Raw genomic sequence first — 20,505 nt, 5'->3', positions numbered from 1 at the left:
GTATTTAAATTTTAAATGTGAAATGGTAATTGACAAGATGTTTTTTCTTTGCAAAAAAATAATTTGCTTATAAAAGTATAGAAGAGATTTGAGGAATACAAAAGAGGACTTTTATCCTCTGCTGTAAAATTTAGGGATTTCCCCGCAAAGGATAAATTAATAGGGGTGGGGGGGATTTAAACAGCTTCAGAATGAATTTTAATTTTAAAATCGACCATGTAAACACATTCAGTAAAATCCTTCCTCCTAAGAAAGAGAGGGAGACTTCCAAAGATCCCAAATGAAAGATTCTCCCTCCAAACTGAATGAGGGCAAGTCTGGAATGGGGGGAGAAATCGATTCAGAGCTGCCAAATTGGGACTCTTTAAGTGAGAGAGATTTTCAGATTTGTGCCGAAATTGTCAATCTCTCATGGGAATACACACAGCAACATCTTCCATCCCAACAGGGAGAGGCTGTGACACCAGCCCTACAATGCATCTGCCTTCCAGGAACGGAGAGCGCTGGAGCAATTGTTCTACGAAGCGGTGTTAGTGTGAACGGCAGGAGCGGAAACAAGGGCAGCCGGAACCTGAGTGTTTGTGGCGTGAGCAGGAAGACGAGCACCGTACGGCAGGAGACCAGAGGGCGGATTTCGTTGCTACACACGAAGAGCTGCTGAGCTGGGGAAAGATGCTGCCGTCTCTGCAGGAGTCTGTGGATGGGGACGAGAGGGAGCTGGAGAGCAGCGAGGAAGGGGGCGGCCCGGCCGAGGAGCGGAGGCCGGAGCGGTTCAGTAATAGCTACTACTGTCTGTACGGCTACCAGGGCTACAGGTGAGGGGCTGGATAGATTCCGCCTCCCCAACCCGCTCCACAGTACCCAGCCTTCTGCTCCCCCGACCCCTTTCCTAGGGACGTCCCGGCCCAGTCCAGTGACTTGCAGGTGCCATCTCCCTCCCCTCATACTACTGCCTGCTGTCAACAGATGATGCAGCTGGTGGGGGGACAAGGGCAGGAGAGAGCGAGGGCATTGTTAGCTGCCTTTAATTCCGGGAGTGGAGGGAGGGAATAGGATGCAATGAGGATGGCTGAGACTTGTAAAGGTTTGGAGTGTGGTTTCCAAATAAAGGGGAGTTAATCCATCTGGTTAATTACAGCTCCCACTCTGGTCCCAGTGGTCTTCATGGCAACAAAAGGGGAAGCGGTAAACGTGGTATATCTTGACTTTAGTAAAGCTTTTGATATTGTCTTGCATGACCTTCTCATACACAAATTAGGGAAATGCAACCTAGATGGAGCTACTATAAGATAGGTGCAAAACTGGTTGGAAAACCGTTCCCAGAGAGTAGTTATCAGTGGTTCACAGTCATGCTGGAAGGGCATAACAAATGGGGTCCCGCAGGGATCAGTTCTGGGTCCAGTTCTGTTTAATATCTTCATCAATGATTTAGATAATGGCATAGACAGTACACTTATAAAGTTTGCAGGTGATACCAAGCTGGGAGGTGTTAGAAGTGCTTTGGAGGATAGGATTAAAATTCAAAATGATCTGGACAAACTGGAGAAATGGTCTGAAGTAAATAGGATGAAATTCAATAAGAACAAATGCAAAGTACTCCATTTAGGAAGGAACAATCAGTTGCACACATACAAAATGAGAAATGACTGACTAGGAAGAAGTACTGCGGAAAGGGATCTGGGAGTTATAGTGGACCACAAGCTACATATGAGTCAACAATGTAACACTGTTGCAAAAAAAGTGAACATCATTCTGGGATGTATTAGCAGGAGTATTGTAAGCAAGACACAAGAATTAATTCTCCTGCTGTACTCCGCTCTGATTAGGCCTCAACTGGAGTATTGTGTCCAGTTCTGGGTGCCACATTTCAGGAAAGATGTGGACAACTTGGAGAAAGTCCAGAAAAGAACAAGAAAAATGATTAAAAGGTCTAGAAAAAATGGCCTATGAGGGAAGATTGAAAAAATTGGGTTTGTTTAGTCTGAAAAAGAGAAGCCTGAGAAGGGATATGATAACAGCTTTCAAGTACATAAAAGGTTGTTACAAGAGGAGGGAGAAGAATTGTTCTCCTTAACCTCTAAGGATAGGACAAAAAGCAATGGTATTAAATTGCAGCAAGGGAGGTTTAAGTTTGACATTAGGAAAAACTTCCTATCTGGGTGGTTAAGCATGGAATAAATTGCCTAGGGAGATTGTGGAATCTCCACCATTGGCGATTTCTAAGAGCAGGTTAGACAAACACCTGTCAGGAATGGTCTAGATCAGTGATTCCCAAACTTGTTCCGCCGCTTGTGCAGGGAAAGCTCCTGTACGTCCCTTGGCCCGCGCCGCTTCCAGCAGCTCCCATTGGCCTGGAGCAGTGAACCACGGCCACTGGGAACCATGATCAGCCGAACCTGTGGATGCGGCAGGTAAACAAACCGGCCCGGCCCGCCAGGGGCTTTCCCTGCACAAGCGGTGGAACAAGTTTGGGAACCACTGGTCTAGATAATACTTAGTCCTGCCATGAGTGCAGGGGACTGGACTAGATGACCCCTCGAGGTCTCTTCCAATCCTAAGATTCTCTGATTTTCTGATAGTGTGTGTGTTTCCACTGCTCTACCATGGCCTAGCTGAGTTTGAGCTCTGGTTGAGTAGGACTTATTTGTGCAGGGTGAGGAGATGAAAAATGGAAAGATGAGCGGGACAATACCAGATTTTGGTGAGGAGTGGATTATTTTCACCCTTGCTTTGGCACCAGAACATATTGTGTTTTGGGGACAACTCCAAATGCAGACTACTCATAAAGTGGGCCTTTAGATAGGAAACTAAGGGATTCCAGGTAATGTTCTTGAAAGGTATATGATTGACAGCACTGAAGCATGAGGTTTTCAGAGCACAGGCAACGGCCGTACTAGGCTTTCCTACATTGGTCTTCCTAAACTGAGAGGTGGGGAACCCATACTGAGAGGTGGGGAACCCATACAGGTCTGAGAAGGATTTCACCCTCCCTATCTATTCAGTTCTTAGCTGCTTTACTCCATTTTTTGTCTCCCCTGGGATAGAGAATGACAAGTAATTTCTTCCCCTCCTCATCACCCCTTTAGTCCTCCACTCCATAATAGTTTCAAAGGCTACTTCCACTCTGCACCATCCGCACAATGCTTCTTTCTCCTCTGCCCTGTTTAGTGATAATAGACCTGCATACATGTTGTGTGTCCATATTTAATGTCAGTCATAAAAATGCCTTGATTTTCAGTTCATCAGAGCAGGCTGCTGACAGTGATGATGGAAGTCCGAGCAGTGCAACACCAGAAACTCCCTCTGCTGAAGACTTTAGGTAAAACAAACACGGCAGAACCACTTAAGCACCCTGATTTCTCATTCAGTTTCTAATTCAGAGCTTTTGACATCTTCGTATTTGGGTAGATACAGAAAGGAATACAGAGTTAGATAATACATTCCGCATCAGAAATACAAATCCCTCTGAAAGCCATATTGAATTCACCATTTTTTTCTGGTGTTTTTTTTTCTTTCTATTAAACACCAAGATGATAATGGACACATACACCAAATAGAATTTCTGAGTTGGGTAAGTGGAGGCTTAGAATAATAGACCAGTGCAAATTATACTCCTCGGGTTCACACTCATTTCTTTTATACTACTACTAATTCTTAGCGTCTTTGAGTATAAATAATTAACGATTCATTGGAGCAGGGGAACAGGACCTGAGGTCTCCCCTCACACCCCTACTACAGTGTCTTATTTATAATACAGTGGAATAGCTTCAACAGGAGAGACTGAAAGAGCCTCACATCAGAATATCCCATAGCCCAATGGTAGAGCACTTTCCTGAAAGGTTTAGGAGACCCCTCTTCAAATCCTTTCCCTCCCTCAATCAGAGGGGGAATTGAACCTGGGTCTCCCATGTCCCAGGTGAGCGCTCAAACCACTGGGATAAAAGTTATCAGGTGGGCACTACAACCACCTCCTCCTCCAGCCATTTTGTGTGGAGTTAGGTATCTACCTATGCCAGTCTCACAAGAAACACCTTAGATGTCCAAACTAAAGGAGAGGGGTTCCCGGTTATGAGTCACTAGAAGAGAAGAGATAGGTGTCTGTCTCCCTAAGAAGCCTCCCTGCAGCCTGGATTTAAGCACTTATTTCCCTTAGAGGGGCAGAGCTTAGGATACATCCCTTCCTTGGCTTCCCCCAAGGGCTAGCTTAGGTGGCTCCTCACCTAGCGTGCTGGCTTTTGTGAATTACATTCTAAGGTGCCTATCTCGCCCCATTCTTTGGTTAGGGAGCTTCGGCCAAATCAGGCTTTTTGAATTGCAGTGTTATTTCTGTAATTTTGCAGGCACCTAAAAGTTATGCGCCGTGATGCTTGTCGTCACAATGCCCAAGTCCCTTTGTGAATCCGGGCCTAAGCGACCTGCTATTGAGTAAATCTGTGTCAATTGATATTAGAATTAAAGAATCCCAATTTAGCGAACAGGACACTGAATACATTTCTGACTTGCCACAGGTCAGATAATGTGTTAGAGGCCGTGCCAGGAACAGATTCCAGGAGTCCTGACTCAGACACTGCTATAACCATAAGGAAGCACTCCTCCCCACATGACATCTGTGGAGTCGGGCATATGCCCAGCTAGAGAATTAAAATAGTTTATTCTTCTTCTCACTAAGAATTTTATCTTGTTTTCAAAGCCTCTCCTTGGTGGATACTAACTTACCAGCTGAAGCAGAGACAGAATTACGCAATTTTATTGCTAAGCGTTTTATTAAAGGAGCACTTTTTGAGGGGATGGGTAATGTTGCATCTGTGGAGTTGAGGTAAGAGTAAAATGTACTGTTTTTAATTTGTGATAAACATGGGAAGTGATAAGAAATGCTGGCAGTCTCACTAAGTTTACCATCTGCTGCTGCATATGAGTTTAATCCTGATTGCAGCTAATCAGCCTGTCAAAGCATATGTAAGGCCTTGTCTACACTACGAGAGTAGTTCGATTTTACTTAAATCGAATATTTGGAATCGATATTGCAAAGTCGAACGTGTGTGTCCACACTAAGGACAGTAATTCGACTTTGTGAGTCCACACTAACGGGGAAAGCGTCGACATTGGAAGCGGTGCACTGTGGGCAGCTATCCCACAGTTCCCGCAGTCCCCGCTGCCCATTGGAATTCTGGGTCGAGCCACCAATGCCTTCTGGGTAAAAAAATGTGTCGAGGGTGCTTTTGGGTAACTGTCGTCATCCATCCATCACTCACTCCCGCCCTCCCTCCCTCCCTGAAAGCGCCGGCGGGAAATCATTTCGCGCACTTTTCAAGTCATTGACAGCGCGGACGCCACAGCACTGTGAGCATGGAGCCCGCTGCAACCATCGCTGCAGTTGTGGCCGCTCTCAACGCCTCGCAGCTTATCATACAGGTTGCCCTGAGGCAGATGCAGAAAAGTCAGGCGAGGAGGCTACGTCAACGCGGTGATGGCCTGAAGTGTGAGAGTAGCACAGACCTCTCAGAAAGCAGGGGACCCAGCGCCGAGGACATCACGGTGGCAATGGGTCATGTTGATGCCGTGGAACGGCGATTCTGGGCACGGGAAACAAGCACTGAGTGGTGGGACCGCATAGTGCTGCAGGTCTGGGATGAATCACAGTGGCTGCGAAACTTCCGCATGCGGAAGGGAACTTTCCTTGAACTTTGTGAGTTGCTGTCCCCTGCCCTGAAGCGCAATGACACCCGGATGCGACCAGCCCTGACTGTCCATAAGCGAGTGGCCATAGCCCTCTGGAAGCTTGCAACGCCTGACAGCTACCGGTCAGTCGCGAGCCAGTTTGGGGTGGGCAAATCTACCGTGGGGGTTGTTGTGATGCAAGTAGCCAAGGCAATCGTTGATGTACTGCTGCCAAAGGTAGTGACCCTGGGAAACGTGGAGGCGATCATAGATGGCTTCGCAGCGATGGGATTCCCAAACTGCGGTGGGGCCATAGATGGAACTCACATCCCTATCCTGGCACCGGACCACCAGGCCAGCCAGTACATTAACAGAAAGGGCTACTTTTCCATGGTGCTGCAAGCACTGGTGGACCACAGGGGACGTTTTACCAACATCTACGTGGGATGGCCGGGCAAGGTTCATGACGCTCGTGTTTTCAGGAACTCTGGTCTGTTTAGACGGCTGCAGCAAGGTATTTACTTCCCGGACCACAAAATAACTGTTGGGGATGTGCAGATGCCTATAGTCATCCTCGGGGACCCAGCCTACCCGCTAATGCCCTGGCTCATGAAGCCCTATACAGGTGCCCTGGACACTGAAAAAGAACTCTTCAACTACCGGCTGAGCAAGTGCAGAATGGTGGTGGAGTGTGCTTTTGGACGTCTCAAGGGGAGATGGAGAAGCTTGATGACTCGCTGTGATCTCAGCGAAACCAATATCCCCATTGTTATAGCAGCTTGCTGTGTGCTCCACAATCTCTGTGAGAGCAAGGGGGAGACCTTTATGGCGGGGTGGGAGGTTGAGGAAATTAGCCTGGCTGCTGATTACTCACAGCCAGACAGCCGGGCGATTAGAAGAGACCAGCGGGAAGCGCTGTGCATCCGGGAGGCTTTGAAAGCAAAGTTCCTGAGTGAGCAGGGTAACCTGTGACTTTCTAATTTTGTGTACAGAGAAGCCTTCACCCCACTTCCAACACACGTTTCAAAATAAAAATAGTTCTACTTTGTTAAAGCACACCGTTTTCTGTAATACTGTTTTCGCGGGAATTTTTTAAAACTGGGACGCAGACTGTGGTGCGGAGCGGGTGTAGTGTAGTCGCGCGAATGCAGCTTCTAAACTGAAGGACTGACAGGCTCCGGTGCGGTGGGATGGTTCTTTCAACGGAGCCTGTCACCCCTCCTGATAGGGACTGTGTGTATGGGGGTACTATGTGACTTTGTGGCGGGGGGGGACGCTTACAGATCCCCTGCTGTGTGGCTCTGTGATCCTGCCTAAGGACCGCCGCTTCAGATCTCTAACTGCCCTCCCGTGCCACAAAGTCACAGAGCAACCCACCTCCCACCACATAACATGAAAAGAACCTCCCAGACTAACCAGGGTAAGTAGTCACTGCATCACTGCACTATGTATGTGCCCTGCTGCTGTGCCTGCCCCCGACTATGTACCCTGCCAAAGGTGACTGTCCTGTCCAATTACCAACCCCCTTTCCCCCCCTCCTCCAAAAGAACATGATGGAAACAGTAGTTAACAGAAACATATTTTTTATTAACAACTACACAGGGGACTGGGAAGTGAAACTTGGACGGGGGCTTGTGTCAGGCGGGAAGGAAAGAACTTGTCAAACTTTGGGGACTGAGAGCCTTCTGCTGCTCGAGCTCTCTGCAGGGGTGCAGTGAGAGTTAGCAGGGACTCTGCCGCCTCTCCTTCTGTGCACTTTGGGTGAAGGGAGTATGGGACTTGGTGGCGGGGGAGGGCGGTTAGAGATGGACTGCAGCGGGGCTCTGTCCTCCTGCCTCCGTTCCTGCAGAACATCCACAAGGCGCCGGAGCGTGTCCGTTTGCTCCCTCAGTAGTCCAAGCAGGGTTTGAGTCGCCTGCTGGTCTTCCTGACGCCACCTCTCCTCCCGATCCATGTTGGCTTGGTGCATTTGGGACAAGTTCTCCCGCCACTGGGTCTGCTGTGCTGCCTGTGCTCTGGAGCAGGCTATAAGCTCGGAGAACATGTCCTCCCGTGTCCTCTTCTTCTTATGCCTAATCCTCCCTAGCCTCTGGGAGTGTGATGACAGGCTAGGTTGTGAGACAGTCGCAGATGGGGCTGTGGGAATGGGAAAAAGGGAGTGAATTCCTCAGAAACATAAATGTAGTTGTGAACAAAGAACATAGTCTTTCTCTGTGAACAGGACCATGCACAGCACCTATCACATGCGCACTCAGCACAAGGTCGAATTCTCGGCCTTCGCATTCACTGTCTGTGGTTTTGCAGAGCACTTTTGAGAACCCTGTCAGGACAACGGAATTTCTGTTGCAGGCAGACATGGTAAGCCGTAGATTCGTGGCAGCTTAAAACTTTAATATTAGCAATGGCCTCATTTCACATTGAAATCAATGTCGGTCCCTGCTGCCAGCAATCCGGCAAGCAGGAAGTTTGCTCCTGTCCCACACCCTCGCGGCTGTCCCCGGGAACGATCCCTTTCGGCTGACCCTTTCCCGCCTCCACCGCGTGGCTGCAAACCAGCCAACACTAATAACATTCCCCTACCTCATTCAAAGCAGGTCTTCATGAGCGACATCACCCTCATGAGGATCTCTGAGAGCGACAGACAGAGAATGCTCCGGGAAAGCCTCCAAAGACCAGGGCCGTATGCCGCCATGCTGTGCCAAGCAATGATTCCGGAGTACTTGCTAGTCTCGTGGCGCGGCAACGTGTCCTACTACGGAGGACCCAATAAGGCCGCTCTCCCCAAGAACCTAATGCAGCGGATTTCAAATTACCTGCAGGAGAGCTTCCTTGAGATGTCCCAGGAGGATTTCTGCTCCATCCCCGGACATATAGACCGCATCTTACTGTAGCTGCAGTAGCAGGGACTACACAGTAGAGCGGCTTGGGCAGGACAATCATGCAAAACCGGACATTGCTAGATTTTTTTGAAATACTTGCACTGCCCATGACTGAACCGTTAAGTTATTCAAAGTAATCATGAGAAACCCATTTTTTACATTGTTAATAATCATGTTCTGTTACAAATAAATGTTTAGATGTTTACAACACTTACTGGATGATCCTTCACCAGATTCTGTGTCCGGGGTAACGGCTGGGGAGGGTTGGTAGGGGATCTCTGTAAGGGTGATGAAGAGATCCTGGCTGTCGGGGAAATCAGCGTTGTGAGCGCTGTCGACTGCCTCGTCCTCCTCATCTCCTTCCTCATCTTCCCCGTCCGCTAACATGTCCGAGGATCCGGCCGTGGACACTATCCCATCCTCAGAGTCCACAGTCAGTGGTGGGGTAGTGGTGGCGGCCGCACCGAGGATGGAATGCAGTGCCTCGTAGAAACGGGATGTCTGGGGATGGGATCCGGAGCGTCCGTTTGCCTCTTTGGTCTTCTGGTAGCCTTGCCTCAGCTCCTTGATTTTCACGCGGCACTGCGTTACATCCCGGCTGTATCCTCTCTCTGCCATGTCTTTAGAGATCTTCTCATAGATCTTTGCATTCCGTCTTTTGGATCGCAGCTCGGAAAGCACGGACTCATCGCCCCACACAGCGATGAGATCCAAGACTTCCCGATCAGTCCATGCTGGGGCCCTCTTTCTATTCTGAGATTGCACTGCCATCAGTGCTGGAGAGCTCTGCATCGTTGCCAGTGCTGCTGAGCTCGCCACGATGTCCAGACAGGAAATGAGATTCAAACTGGCCAGACAGGAAAAGGAATTCAAATTCAAATTTTCCCGGGGCTTTTCCTGTGTGGCTGGTCAGAGCATCCGAGCTCGTACTGCTGTCCAGAGCGTCAACAGAGTGGTGCACTGTGGGATAGCTCCCGGAGCTATTAACGTCGATTTCCATCCACACCTAGCCTAATTCGACATGGCCATGTCGAATTTAGCGCTACTCCCCTCGTCGGGGAGGAGTACAGAAGTCGAATTAAAGAGACCTCTATGTCGAACTAAATACCTTCGCGGTGTGGACGGGTGCAGGGTTAATTCGATGTAACGGCGCTAACTTCGACATAAACGCCTAGTGTAGACCAGGCCTTAGGCTCTCAGTTTAGTTATGTACTAGTAGCATTTGCCTTAGATTTCCTTTAGGTGGCAGTGAAAAACTGCAAACATATTAAATAGTGATAAATTAGTTTTGATCAGGTTGTTCCGATCACACTTTCTGTGCAGTTAACAAGGAGGAAAAGATCTAGGAAGATTGTATATGTGATGCTGTGTGCAGGTTGTATTGGGGGCTAGCATTTTTTTAAGTAACACACACACACACACACACACACACTTTTAGTTGATGCTCACTCCTTTACACATGGCCTTTATGTCTAAAGTCAGTTTATCTTTTGTAGCCTTGTTAGAAAATATGAACAATTGTGTTTTTGTTTTTAAAAAGAGGTTATAAATAGGATAGTTAAAACTTGCATTTATTTCTGGGCTGTACCTCGGTCAAAGGTAATCAGAATGACATTACTGTTCTGAAAGCAAGAGTATTCTTTTGGGATCAGGACAGAATTATTTTGATCAAGGTGAAAAACCATAGAGATTCAAAATCCTAATCTTAATCATTATCTGATTATTCACAAATTTATATAAAATGTAGGATAGGAAATCTTGACCCAATTGAAGTTAATGGCAAAACTTCCACTGACTTTAGGAGAGTCAGGATTTCACCTATTGTCAGTGGCTGGTTAAATTCTAATGTGAGATACAAAATGAGATTCAGTTAGAACAATCATTACTTTATTTGGCACATCTGCATCTGATTAATTCAACTTTTTTTTCCTGTCTCTAGCATACCAGAATTTCGAGTTGGTTGTTATTACTGTCTTCTCCAACAAGAAAAACTTCTAGAAACAGCAACAGTGGAATCAAACATCAGCCCTCCAGAGTATGTAACTTGTTTCTTAGGAGGCTCAGAGAAAGGGCTCGAGCTATATCCTTTCCTTAACCTCTCTTTATGTGGGTGTAGGGAAAGAGCATATGAAAATAATAGGTAGCGTATTTACCCCATTAACTTTGAAACCTTTTCCAGATCTGCTGCCAATTCCTTGAATTCATTGACTACTAGCCTACTTGTACACATCTTCCAGAGTATAACTGAAAATGTGATTACCTACTATATACTAAATGGGCAAAGCGCAAGTCTCAATTTACATATCTTATTTCCTTAAGAGGATACTTTCAGACTTGAGTTGGACATGTATGTTCAAGGCCTGAAGACTAACCTTGATTCAGAGGTAAGATCTAATTCTATGACTGAATTTTTTGTGAATGGTAAAGATGACATTTTATGAATTGTTAACTTGGTTTTATCAGGCTGATTTGTTATAGGCTCGCCAATGATCTGAGCAGAAAATACTTAGGTTCTTGTCAAATCAGGCTACAGAATTAGAGAATGTAGAGAGTTCAATACTTTGTCCAGACTCTCAGGGTATGCAGCAAGGGCACTGACACTGAGAACACAACCTATGTTCTTGTGGTATACCTTGTGGTTACTGGTATGTCCCAGAATTTTGGTAAACACATTCAGTTCTCCGTTCACTTCCCCAAAGTCGAAAGGGTAACCGGTAGGCCATTTATCTATCCCAAAGGTTATAAACACTTATGCTAACTTGCTCTAGCTAATCATACAGGATACAGGTTCCTTGCATTGCAGCCAAATATAACGAAATAATATCTACTGAACTATAAACCGAAATAATATAATCAAACTAATAAAGAAAAATAGATTATGTAATATAGCACGCTGGCAGGCTAGCCCCATGGGCTACAGAATAAGGACTGATTACTCTGACAAAAAGTTAGTACAGTACATGAAAGACCAACATAAACAGGAGGAAATGAGCAGCTGTCTATACAGTGAAACAAGTGCATACACTAAGTGCTGCCCACCATACAAGTTAAACAAATGGAAACATTAGACTTTCTTTCCCAAGCACAGTAATCTTAAGGGTTACTTGTGACACTAATAGGTAAATTAAGACAGAAGTGTGAATAAATTGACTAAATCCCTTTAAGAAATTATAATAGCATATGGAAAGGTTAGCAATGAGCATTCAGTCCCCTAACTTTTCTAAGCAGTGGTGACAGGTTGATTTGTATTTTATGTGAATAAACTTGGGGGGGAAAAAAAAAGTTCAGGGAATGGAACCCAGGTTCTGACGCCCAGTCCTGTACCCTATCTACTGGACTACACTGCTTGCCTGATACAGGTCAGAATAGATTACAAATATAACATGTCATCTTCTTGCAGAATATAAAGGCGTTCAGAGCTGGTGTTTCATGTCAGTAACACTTAAGATGCCAAGCTAATGATTTTAGCTGATTATAGTTCAAAATTAGGAAGGAATTGACATCCAAATTGCATAGTTGGAATGGGTTAGCAATATGCTTATTTTTATACCAGAATCAAAGCTTTAATGTTTCAATTTGCTACAGAAAAGTAACCTGGAGACTTATATTAAACCCTATCTAAGAAGTTGGTTTGAGGACTCTGTATGCCCTATCCAGAGGGTAGTGCAGCTCTTCCAGGAGAAACTCGCCTTTTTATTACATGCTGTAAGTATACATCAAACTAAAACATCTTCTGAACATTTTCTAGTCAACTCAGTGATCCTGTTATATCGTAAATGTAGCTTGCATTTGGCTTTTCCATTCTCCCTGAACTGAATGAAGAAAACCTCCCCCTTTAGTCAATACAAGTGATTTTTCTCAGCTATATTACTAAGCCAGTACCAGCTATTTCATTCACTAAAATTTATAATTTTATAGCTGACTTATTTTAAAATTGAATGCTTAGTATTCAACTTATAATTAGAATGAGATAGGCAATAAAAATTCCATTTTGCTCAGACTAGGACAAGAACAGCTAAGTGTCTATGAAATTCATTGTAGAAAGATGCTGAGAACAAAAAAATAAGATGAGTCATATACTGCTAGACAATGAAAATGAGACGGATGTGGGCAGAATGGTTAATAGAAGTACAAACTAGTGTACTTTTCAAAATGTATAAATAATTGTAATGAATATACTGTAGTCTGGAGCACTTATCTAGCTTCTGGTACTTACGAGGCTATTTGGAAAAGAGCTTAACTAAGATCACTTGTTACTCTTTCCTAGTAATAATAATAATGAAAATAGTAACAGAAGTAAAATATATACAGCCAACAGCAATCAAATTGTGTGTGTTTTTTAAAGGCTTTGAGTTACACTCCTGTTGAAGTTAAAAATTCAGATGAAAGAACAAAGAAAGATATTCACAGGTAAAGAATATTACACCTAAACAGAGACAATATAGCCTATAAGTTGCTTGGCTTATTGTATGATCCCTTTCCTGGTTTTGCTGTTTGGGTGGAAACTAGCCGTTCACAAAAGTTTTGTATGTCAGGTTTCTGAGTGCTGCCAGTCTCCAAGGTCTCATTCAGGAAGGTACAATGACCTCCTTGTGTATAGCCATGACTGAGGAACAGCACAAATCGGTGGTAATAGACTGCGGTGGACCACAGCCTCAGTTCCATAATGCAGGTGAAATCATGGATGGGGATGCTTCCATCAACTTATCCAGCTCATCTTTAGAGAAGGCTCAGCCCTTATAGGATCATACCCAGAAAGTTTTGGGACTTGGCTATCTTGAGAACACCTTTCTTCCCATTTGATATCACACCATATATGATCCACAGAGGCACTTGATCTCTGGTTTAAAAGTGAGAGGTCCTAGAGTCTGGAATTTGATCAGCTCTATGATCTACCAGAACTCAGATTAGTTAAGCTTCAGATCAATCCGCAGAGCTCACTTTTTCTGTCAGGCTTTTGATGAGTGGTATATAGAGAGATGTGGATGGTTAGATAATTATAGTTATTTTGGGCAAGTATAATTCTGTTTGATTGGACAGTTTGCTGTAGATTTTAACCTTGTTTGTAGTTTTAAAAGCACCTGGAGCTTTGGGAAAGATGTTTCAAAGAAACTGAAAACAAAATCTATTTTCCTGGCATACTAGTTAAAATAGCAAGAAAGGGGGATTAGTTACGTTTTCTTTTGTTTTCTCATACACATTCTATCCATCTTTTTATGCTTTTGAATATTTATATCATAGGGCAAACATTACTGGTGTTAATTACAATTATTGTGTGAGTGAGATTAAGTACACAGTCACATACATGTGGGTTATGCAGTGCTGTAATGCGCACGCACACATACACTTTTTCTTTACCTCCTTTTCTTTGTTCCTAAACGTGTGACAGGAAGCAACAAATTCTGTGACGACTGGATGCAGGCTTTTCTAAATGGTGCTGAAGGTGGAAATCCATTTCTCTTCCGGCAAATAGTGGAGAACTTTAAATTGAAGGTAACTTTGTATACTCGTATGCTTGCAGGAGACAGAAGAGTTACTGAGTATGCAAATAGTCACTTTTGCATTGATATAGCGATAACTGTTAGAGCTTGCCTAGTTCTTGCTGTACTCTGAGTGGACAAGAACAGAATATCCTCTAAAGGAGACACAGACAGATTTAGAAACCAACTTATTTTTTTTCTTAAAACAACCTAACTTTAAAATTACAATAGAAACTCCCATCAAGAGTTGTAGCTAACTGATTTGTCTAGTAATGTATGTAATAAAATTCTTACTGCAGACTCTTCCACTTCTCCAAATTCATGTATTGGCATACCATCCCTACAGATAAAAGGATGAGGAATATTTTCTGTTACTGTGTTTATAGGCCATACAAGACACTAACAACCTGAAGAGGTTTATTCGTCAGGCAGAAATGAACCATTATGCCTTGTTCAAGTGTTTCGTGTTTCTAAAGAACTGTGGCAGTGGAGATGTCCTTCTGAAGATTGTTAAAGTGGAGCAAGCAGAAATGCCAGAAGCCAAAAATGTAATAACTGTCCTTGAGGAATTCATGAGAGAAACAGCAGTAGCCTAAAAATCTTAATTTTTGTACTTGCTTTGTGCTATTGTATAAATAATTAATTCCTTCTTTGCAGATCAGAATTCACTATTGCAGAAACTTAAATTATATTTGAAAGCATTCAGTCATTTCAAACTTATTTCACATCTGAGTCTTTTTAGAAAAAACAGCATGAGATTTGCTTCAATTTTTGAATATAGTGTTTTATACAAATCCAGACATTCTTTTTTCAACACTTACCAGATTCTGCAACTGATCCTCCTTTTTTGGGGACCACACCATTTTGTTTTTTACTGTCATGTCATAAGAAAAATATTCACCTGAATGGCAGTGATAGTTTTTAAGCATTTAGAAAATGTTTAATGCATAAGAACTAGTAGAGAGGATCATGACTAAACATTGAGATCAGATTTACTTAAACAAAAAAGTCATATAAAGAACTACAAACATTTGGATAAATTGCATATAGTAAATGAATTAAACACATTAAATTCAGAGAATTTTCTCAGGCAACAAGGCCTATGTTCTTGTCATTTGTTTTCACAAACTTAATTCTAAAGTAGAAAATCTGTACTTCTGTGACCAGATTCTCTCTTTGATTATGCTTACCAAACTGATTTATTTTAAACTGAAAATCTGTAAAACAACCTAACTTTGTTGTCAGGTCTCAGATATATATATTTCATTTTGAAAATGCATCATTGTACTCCAGCAATGAACTCTCTCTCACATGGGAAATACATTTTCTAAACCATAAGTAATTTAGACAGCAGAATATATACACCACTTTGGATGCAGTAGGAGCCAAAACTAAAGGGACCTTTATCAAGATTACACAGAGGAGGACTGCAGGAATAGTCCTTACGTAGGCAAACTCACATTTGTTTCAATTTATTAGATAGGGAATGCAACCTTTGTACGTACTGTGTTTTATCATAACTTGACACTTAATGAACTATCCTATTATGAAGAGGTCTCCATCACTACCTTTATTTGTAATAATATTACTGAACCAGTAGTGTGACTGCTGTTTGTTTTGTGAGTGCTGTACATCAAAGTTAAAAGGTACATGCTTTCTTGTGATATAATCATATCTAATAAAATAAATTAACAATCTTGATGGTATAGTTTACTTTTTAATTCCAAGTAAGTATTTCCAATGAATGAATGAATCTGTTTAGGCTCTATAGTTTATATTATTCTTCTAGCAATATCTGGAGGAGTTACAGGTATAGTACCCTCATATGGATGGGAGAATGGATGTGCATTGGCAGAGAGGAAAATAAAAGTAGCCTAAAAAAATAAAACCTGTTACCACATCACATCATAGGCTGCATGCAGGATCACTGAGGACTAAACAGTTTCCTTCAGCAAGTTTGATTCATCAGTCAGTAAGCCAGTACTAGCAGCACTCAATAACCTATGTTGCTTTCTATCACTTCCATAAATTTTTTACTACTTTGGAAAACCGTTCCTTTAATGTTCTAACTGGTTCAGGTGCAAGAGATCTCTCCATGCTAAGAAATATATGAGCATCATGAAGAATGGGTTGCTGATTAATGTCTTCATATCAAGCATTACTAAGGATAAGATTTTGTCATGGATGTCAGATTCTCTGACTTTCAGAGACCTCCGTGATATTTTCTGCTTCAGCCCCAGGGTTGCCGGGCCGGAGTTGTCAGCTGGCAGGAGCCCTGAAGCTCCGAGCCACCACAGGCGGTGTGGACACAGGAGCTCCAATCTGCCATAGGCAGCGAGGGCCCCGGAACTCCAAGCGGCTGGTCCCAGAGCTGTCAGGCTCTGTGGGTGGTGGGGTCCCCGGAGTTCCAAGCCACTGCGGGCAGTAGGGACCCCGCATCTCTCAGTTGCTGCGGGCAGTGGGTGCTGGAGAAAAAAACCCCATCCTCTGGGCTCAGGCTGTCACCCCCGCCTCAGGCTTCAGTCATTCCCCTGTCAGTCCTGCCCACCATTATTTTTAGTAAAAGTCACAGACAGGTCATGGGCTTCCATGAATTTTTGTTTATTGCCAGTGACCTGTTGGTTATTTTTAGTAAAAATAACCTTGACAAAATCTTAACCTTAAGCATTACAATCTGCAAGGCAAGAATCTGTAATTGCCAGTGGATGACTCTGGTGATGTGAGAAATGAGGCTGCTCCTCACCCACTTTGGATGGAGTGGTTGGCTGAGAGCCCCCAATGGTACTGTGTATTGCTTGCGGTCAAGGCTGGCCTCAAAATCCCCAGTCTAGTAATGGGCAGGTCGTTTTGAAGCTCTAGAATAGAGGTGTTACTGGAATATTAGCAGACTACATCTGTTGGGGGTAATATACTTTCTCCTTTGTGATACAATGACAATCTGCATTCTGGTTTCTGAGTTACCTTCAGGGCATCTTTAATGGATAGTGTCATCTGCAGATTTGCTGCCATCCTCATAGTTTTGTACCAGCCTTGTAAAGTTAAGAGAGATTTCTAGCTCTAGTATCTGAGCCAGGCCAACCTATCCAGGCCAGTCATTGGGGTGATCACTGTTAGACAATCCTGTACTGGCGAGACTCACCTGGCACATTCTTCTTTTTGGAGAAAAATTATTCATGTGGTCCTGACAAGTTCATACTTACCCATATTTAATATATATAGTACGTCACACACCGTAGTTATAAAGCCCAGCTTTTTTAGCCTTTGCTTGTGAGACTTGGATCTCTTCCACTTGCATAGGCCTTTCTTCCCTGAGCAGCTGCTTACCTCAATTTCAGTCTTATTAAGTTTGTGTCCCATCACATGTGGGTTCCAGCCTGGAACTGTCAAACTTTGCATGCCTGGTAGATTTTCTCTTCATTATCTATCTGTTCCTGCTTTCAGCTTTTTCTAGGCTCAATTTTCCCAAGATCTGCACTTTGAAGGAACAAGGTGATTGGTATTTAAAAAAAAAAAAAAAAATTCTCCATGTTGCTAAATACTTGATACACTTATTTTAGGCCAGTTGCGTTCCTATCAGCTCTGCAGTGACTTAATTATTCAGGTGTATGACCAACAGAAAGAGTTCAAACTTCTTGAAAGTGCCCTTGCACAAAACTGGGACTTTAGGGTAGTGGGGCTGGCGAGCCATAGCATTTTACTGGACTTTTTCCTTTTGTAAATTCTCCTGTTAAAAAGTAAAGAATTTAAATTCAATAAATAATGCAGGAGAACCTGGCTAAGCTCATTGCAAAATACTGAATACTTTTTCAACAATAAAATACTATTCAAAGCAGATGGTGAAATGAAATAAAGGACAAGCCATGCTGTACCGTACTATAATAGTTAATGGAATTGGAGATAAACCTGAACTGGGTTTGCAAGAGTTTCACAGTGGACTGGGAGTCAGGACTCCTGAATTCTCTCTCTGCCTCTACTACAAGCATGTTGGGAGATCTTGAAACCTCTGTGGATTGGTTTGCCTATCTACAATTATTTGGAGCCCCATAGGCATGAATGGTGTTCTACAAAAACAGACAACATAGTCACTGCATAAAGGCACTGACCATCTAAAACAAACATTACTTACCTACTTCTCAGAAGCGTTGCTAGGCTTCATACATTGTTTAAAGAGCTACAAGAGTCTCTGATGAAAGATGCTTTAAGTGCAAATCACTAAAAATAACAGGCGAGTTTAACACTCATGCAGTAGCTGTCAACTGTCACTTGTTGTGTTTTAGTTACAAGAGATGTCAAAACTGCTCAAAGGAGTGGCCATGAGTTATGTTTAATTTCTTAGTGATATTTTAACCCAACTATTCTTAATGTCAACTTGCAGAGGAATTTTTTTTAAATCGGGATTGTGCCCCTTTTTTGCTCCCTTACGATGTACAAAGCAGTCTGATTTTTTTAAAATTTGTTTTTGTTTTGTATCTGAGCAATTTCAGGAATATCAGTTGTGGTCTTTCCTTGTTTTGCTGGAGGACTGTTAGCTCCATTTCTTAATTCAAGCGGGTGTCAAAAGGTGTAAAATCTATAACAAAGACATCTTTTCTCCTAAGTGTTCATTAGACATTGGTGATAAATATATTTTAACAAAAAAATAACCAAAATAAATCCTGGTTAGAACAGACTGGTTAAAAATCCTTCTTCTCAACCTTTCGGCTGCTGTCTCTTGTGATGACATAATTTCACTAGTGTTCCAGTTATCACGAAGTGGACAAGACCTGAATTTTTAAAGTTAAAAAACAAACAAACAAACAAAAATCAGACGATACCACTTTCTTCATACCTTATACAGAAACAGAAAGGGGCAGAAACCTAATTTTTTTCCTTTACCACACACTTTAAACAAAATACAAAAATAAGTCATTGATCTCAATAGTCAATGATGAAATAGAAAAGTTGAAATCAAATCACTCGTGTCAAAACATTCTTGTTAATTTTTTAATTGTAGATGTACTTATAAAACACAATCCCTCTTTGCAAGTTGGTGTTTTTTGTTGTTTTTGGCATGTTACATTAACAAGCTCAACCTTAAAAAAGAAAAAAAAAGATAAAAAAAGCGCCCCCCAAATCTTTAATGGAAGCTGTGCTCAAATAATATTTGTTACAACAAAAATATACAGAATGTACACAATACAAAAATATTTGGAAACGGATATCACAACGTGTTACCTTGCAAATATTGTTTTGTTCTCCTAGCCCTTGATGGTGAAGCATCAATCGTTCAGCATTTTTAAGGCAGAATTATATGGTTTGGTGCTCTGTGATTAACACTTGGAGGAGGCATTAGCATTGATAATGAAAGCAAAAGAAAATCAAGCTGCATAAATCTAGCTTTATTTGCAAACTAAACAGACTCTGTGGGGGAGTCAGGATACATTTGGTGACTAATGTGTCTACTAAACTCATTGGAAATTAATGTATTTTTGCTGCATAAATCAGGCCCGTGGAATTTTTCACGTGTTGTAAAGTGCGCAGCAATGTAAATTTGCTGTACTATGTTCTGGCATTTTAAAGAACCTCATTAGGGAGCTTCTTCCTATTAAAAGCCAAAGATTAATGATGACATTAATAATACATTTACCTTGAAAACAGTTTGTTTTTGTTTCACACGTGATTTATTCTTTTAGTGAACAGCTGAATATATTGCCTTCATCTTCAACCAGTTCTCCATGTCTGTGCTGTGAAGTGTTGAGCTGCAGGAGTTGTTAAGCAGCAGCAAATAGTACCCTAAGGCTGTCACTTTTTAAAAGAAAAAGAATTACAATAATAAGAGAGACTAAAACCAAAACCCCAAATCTACTGGCCTTTGGCTTGCTAGATCTGAACCTGCCTATGTGGGGTCAGATCTGGTTACAGTTCAGGTAAAACCAAAGAGTGGGATATTCAAAAACTCTTAAGTAAGTTAGGTGCTCAAGTCCCATGAAAATCAATATGATTTGTGCTCCTAACTTAAGTGCTTTTGAAAATCCAGCTCAAAATCTTGCGAGAATAAAATGTTGGCACAAAATCATGGACATCTTAGGAGGTCTATTGACTTTGTGAGATGGCCACACTATTTTGGGACCGAGCATAGGATTCCATTTGTTGTATACAAATTAAAACCCAAATTCTCCAATCTGAAAACCAGAGGCAGTATGATCCATTGGACAGAGCATGGCCCGGGAGATAGGATCCCTGAGTTCTTGTCCCAGTTCTGACAAAGGCTCACTTTGTCACCTTGTACAAGTTGTAACTCCCCTAGCCTCAGGTTCCTCATTTATAAAATTAAATAAAATACTTACTTATTTCTACCTAAGCAAGTAGTGAAGATTCATAAATATTTGTGATATGCTATGTAAGTGCTAAGTATTATTACTGGCTGATTGGAAAAAGGACATGAAATGCTTAGTTAAAGATTTAGCAAAAGTTAAAAAGTTTTTTTTCCCTTAACCCACATTTAGAGG

At 42.6% G+C, this 20,505-nt stretch overlaps 1 protein-coding gene across 2 annotated transcripts; it reads left to right on the top strand.

The window, feature by feature from the left end:
* Window positions 1-566: 566 nt before the first annotated feature.
* On the top strand, window positions 567-15,718 carry C14H17orf75 (chromosome 14 C17orf75 homolog). Of its 2 annotated transcripts, XM_034790315.1 has the most exons (10): window positions 569-815; window positions 3,239-3,319; window positions 4,691-4,816; window positions 10,477-10,617; window positions 10,864-10,921; window positions 12,123-12,242; window positions 12,883-12,947; window positions 13,073-13,209; window positions 13,927-14,030; window positions 14,404-15,718. In XM_034790315.1, exons 1-10 carry the CDS (start codon window positions 673-675, stop codon window positions 14,611-14,613), a joined length of 1,185 nt encoding a protein of 394 aa, XP_034646206.1. In that variant the 5' UTR covers window positions 569-672; the 3' UTR covers window positions 14,614-15,718. The 2 variants fall into 2 exon arrangements, with proteins under 2 accessions (XP_034646207.1, XP_034646206.1); XM_034790316.1 differs by lacking the exon at window positions 4,691-4,816 and having other exon boundaries at window positions 567-815.
* Window positions 15,719-20,505: the final 4,787 nt, after the last annotated feature.

The sequence above is a fragment of the Trachemys scripta genome, chromosome 14 (assembly GCF_013100865.1).
Source record: "Trachemys scripta elegans isolate TJP31775 chromosome 14, CAS_Tse_1.0, whole genome shotgun sequence".
Lineage (NCBI taxonomy): Eukaryota > Metazoa > Chordata > Testudines > Emydidae > Trachemys > Trachemys scripta.
This window is presented reverse-complemented; position numbering and strand designations above follow the sequence as displayed.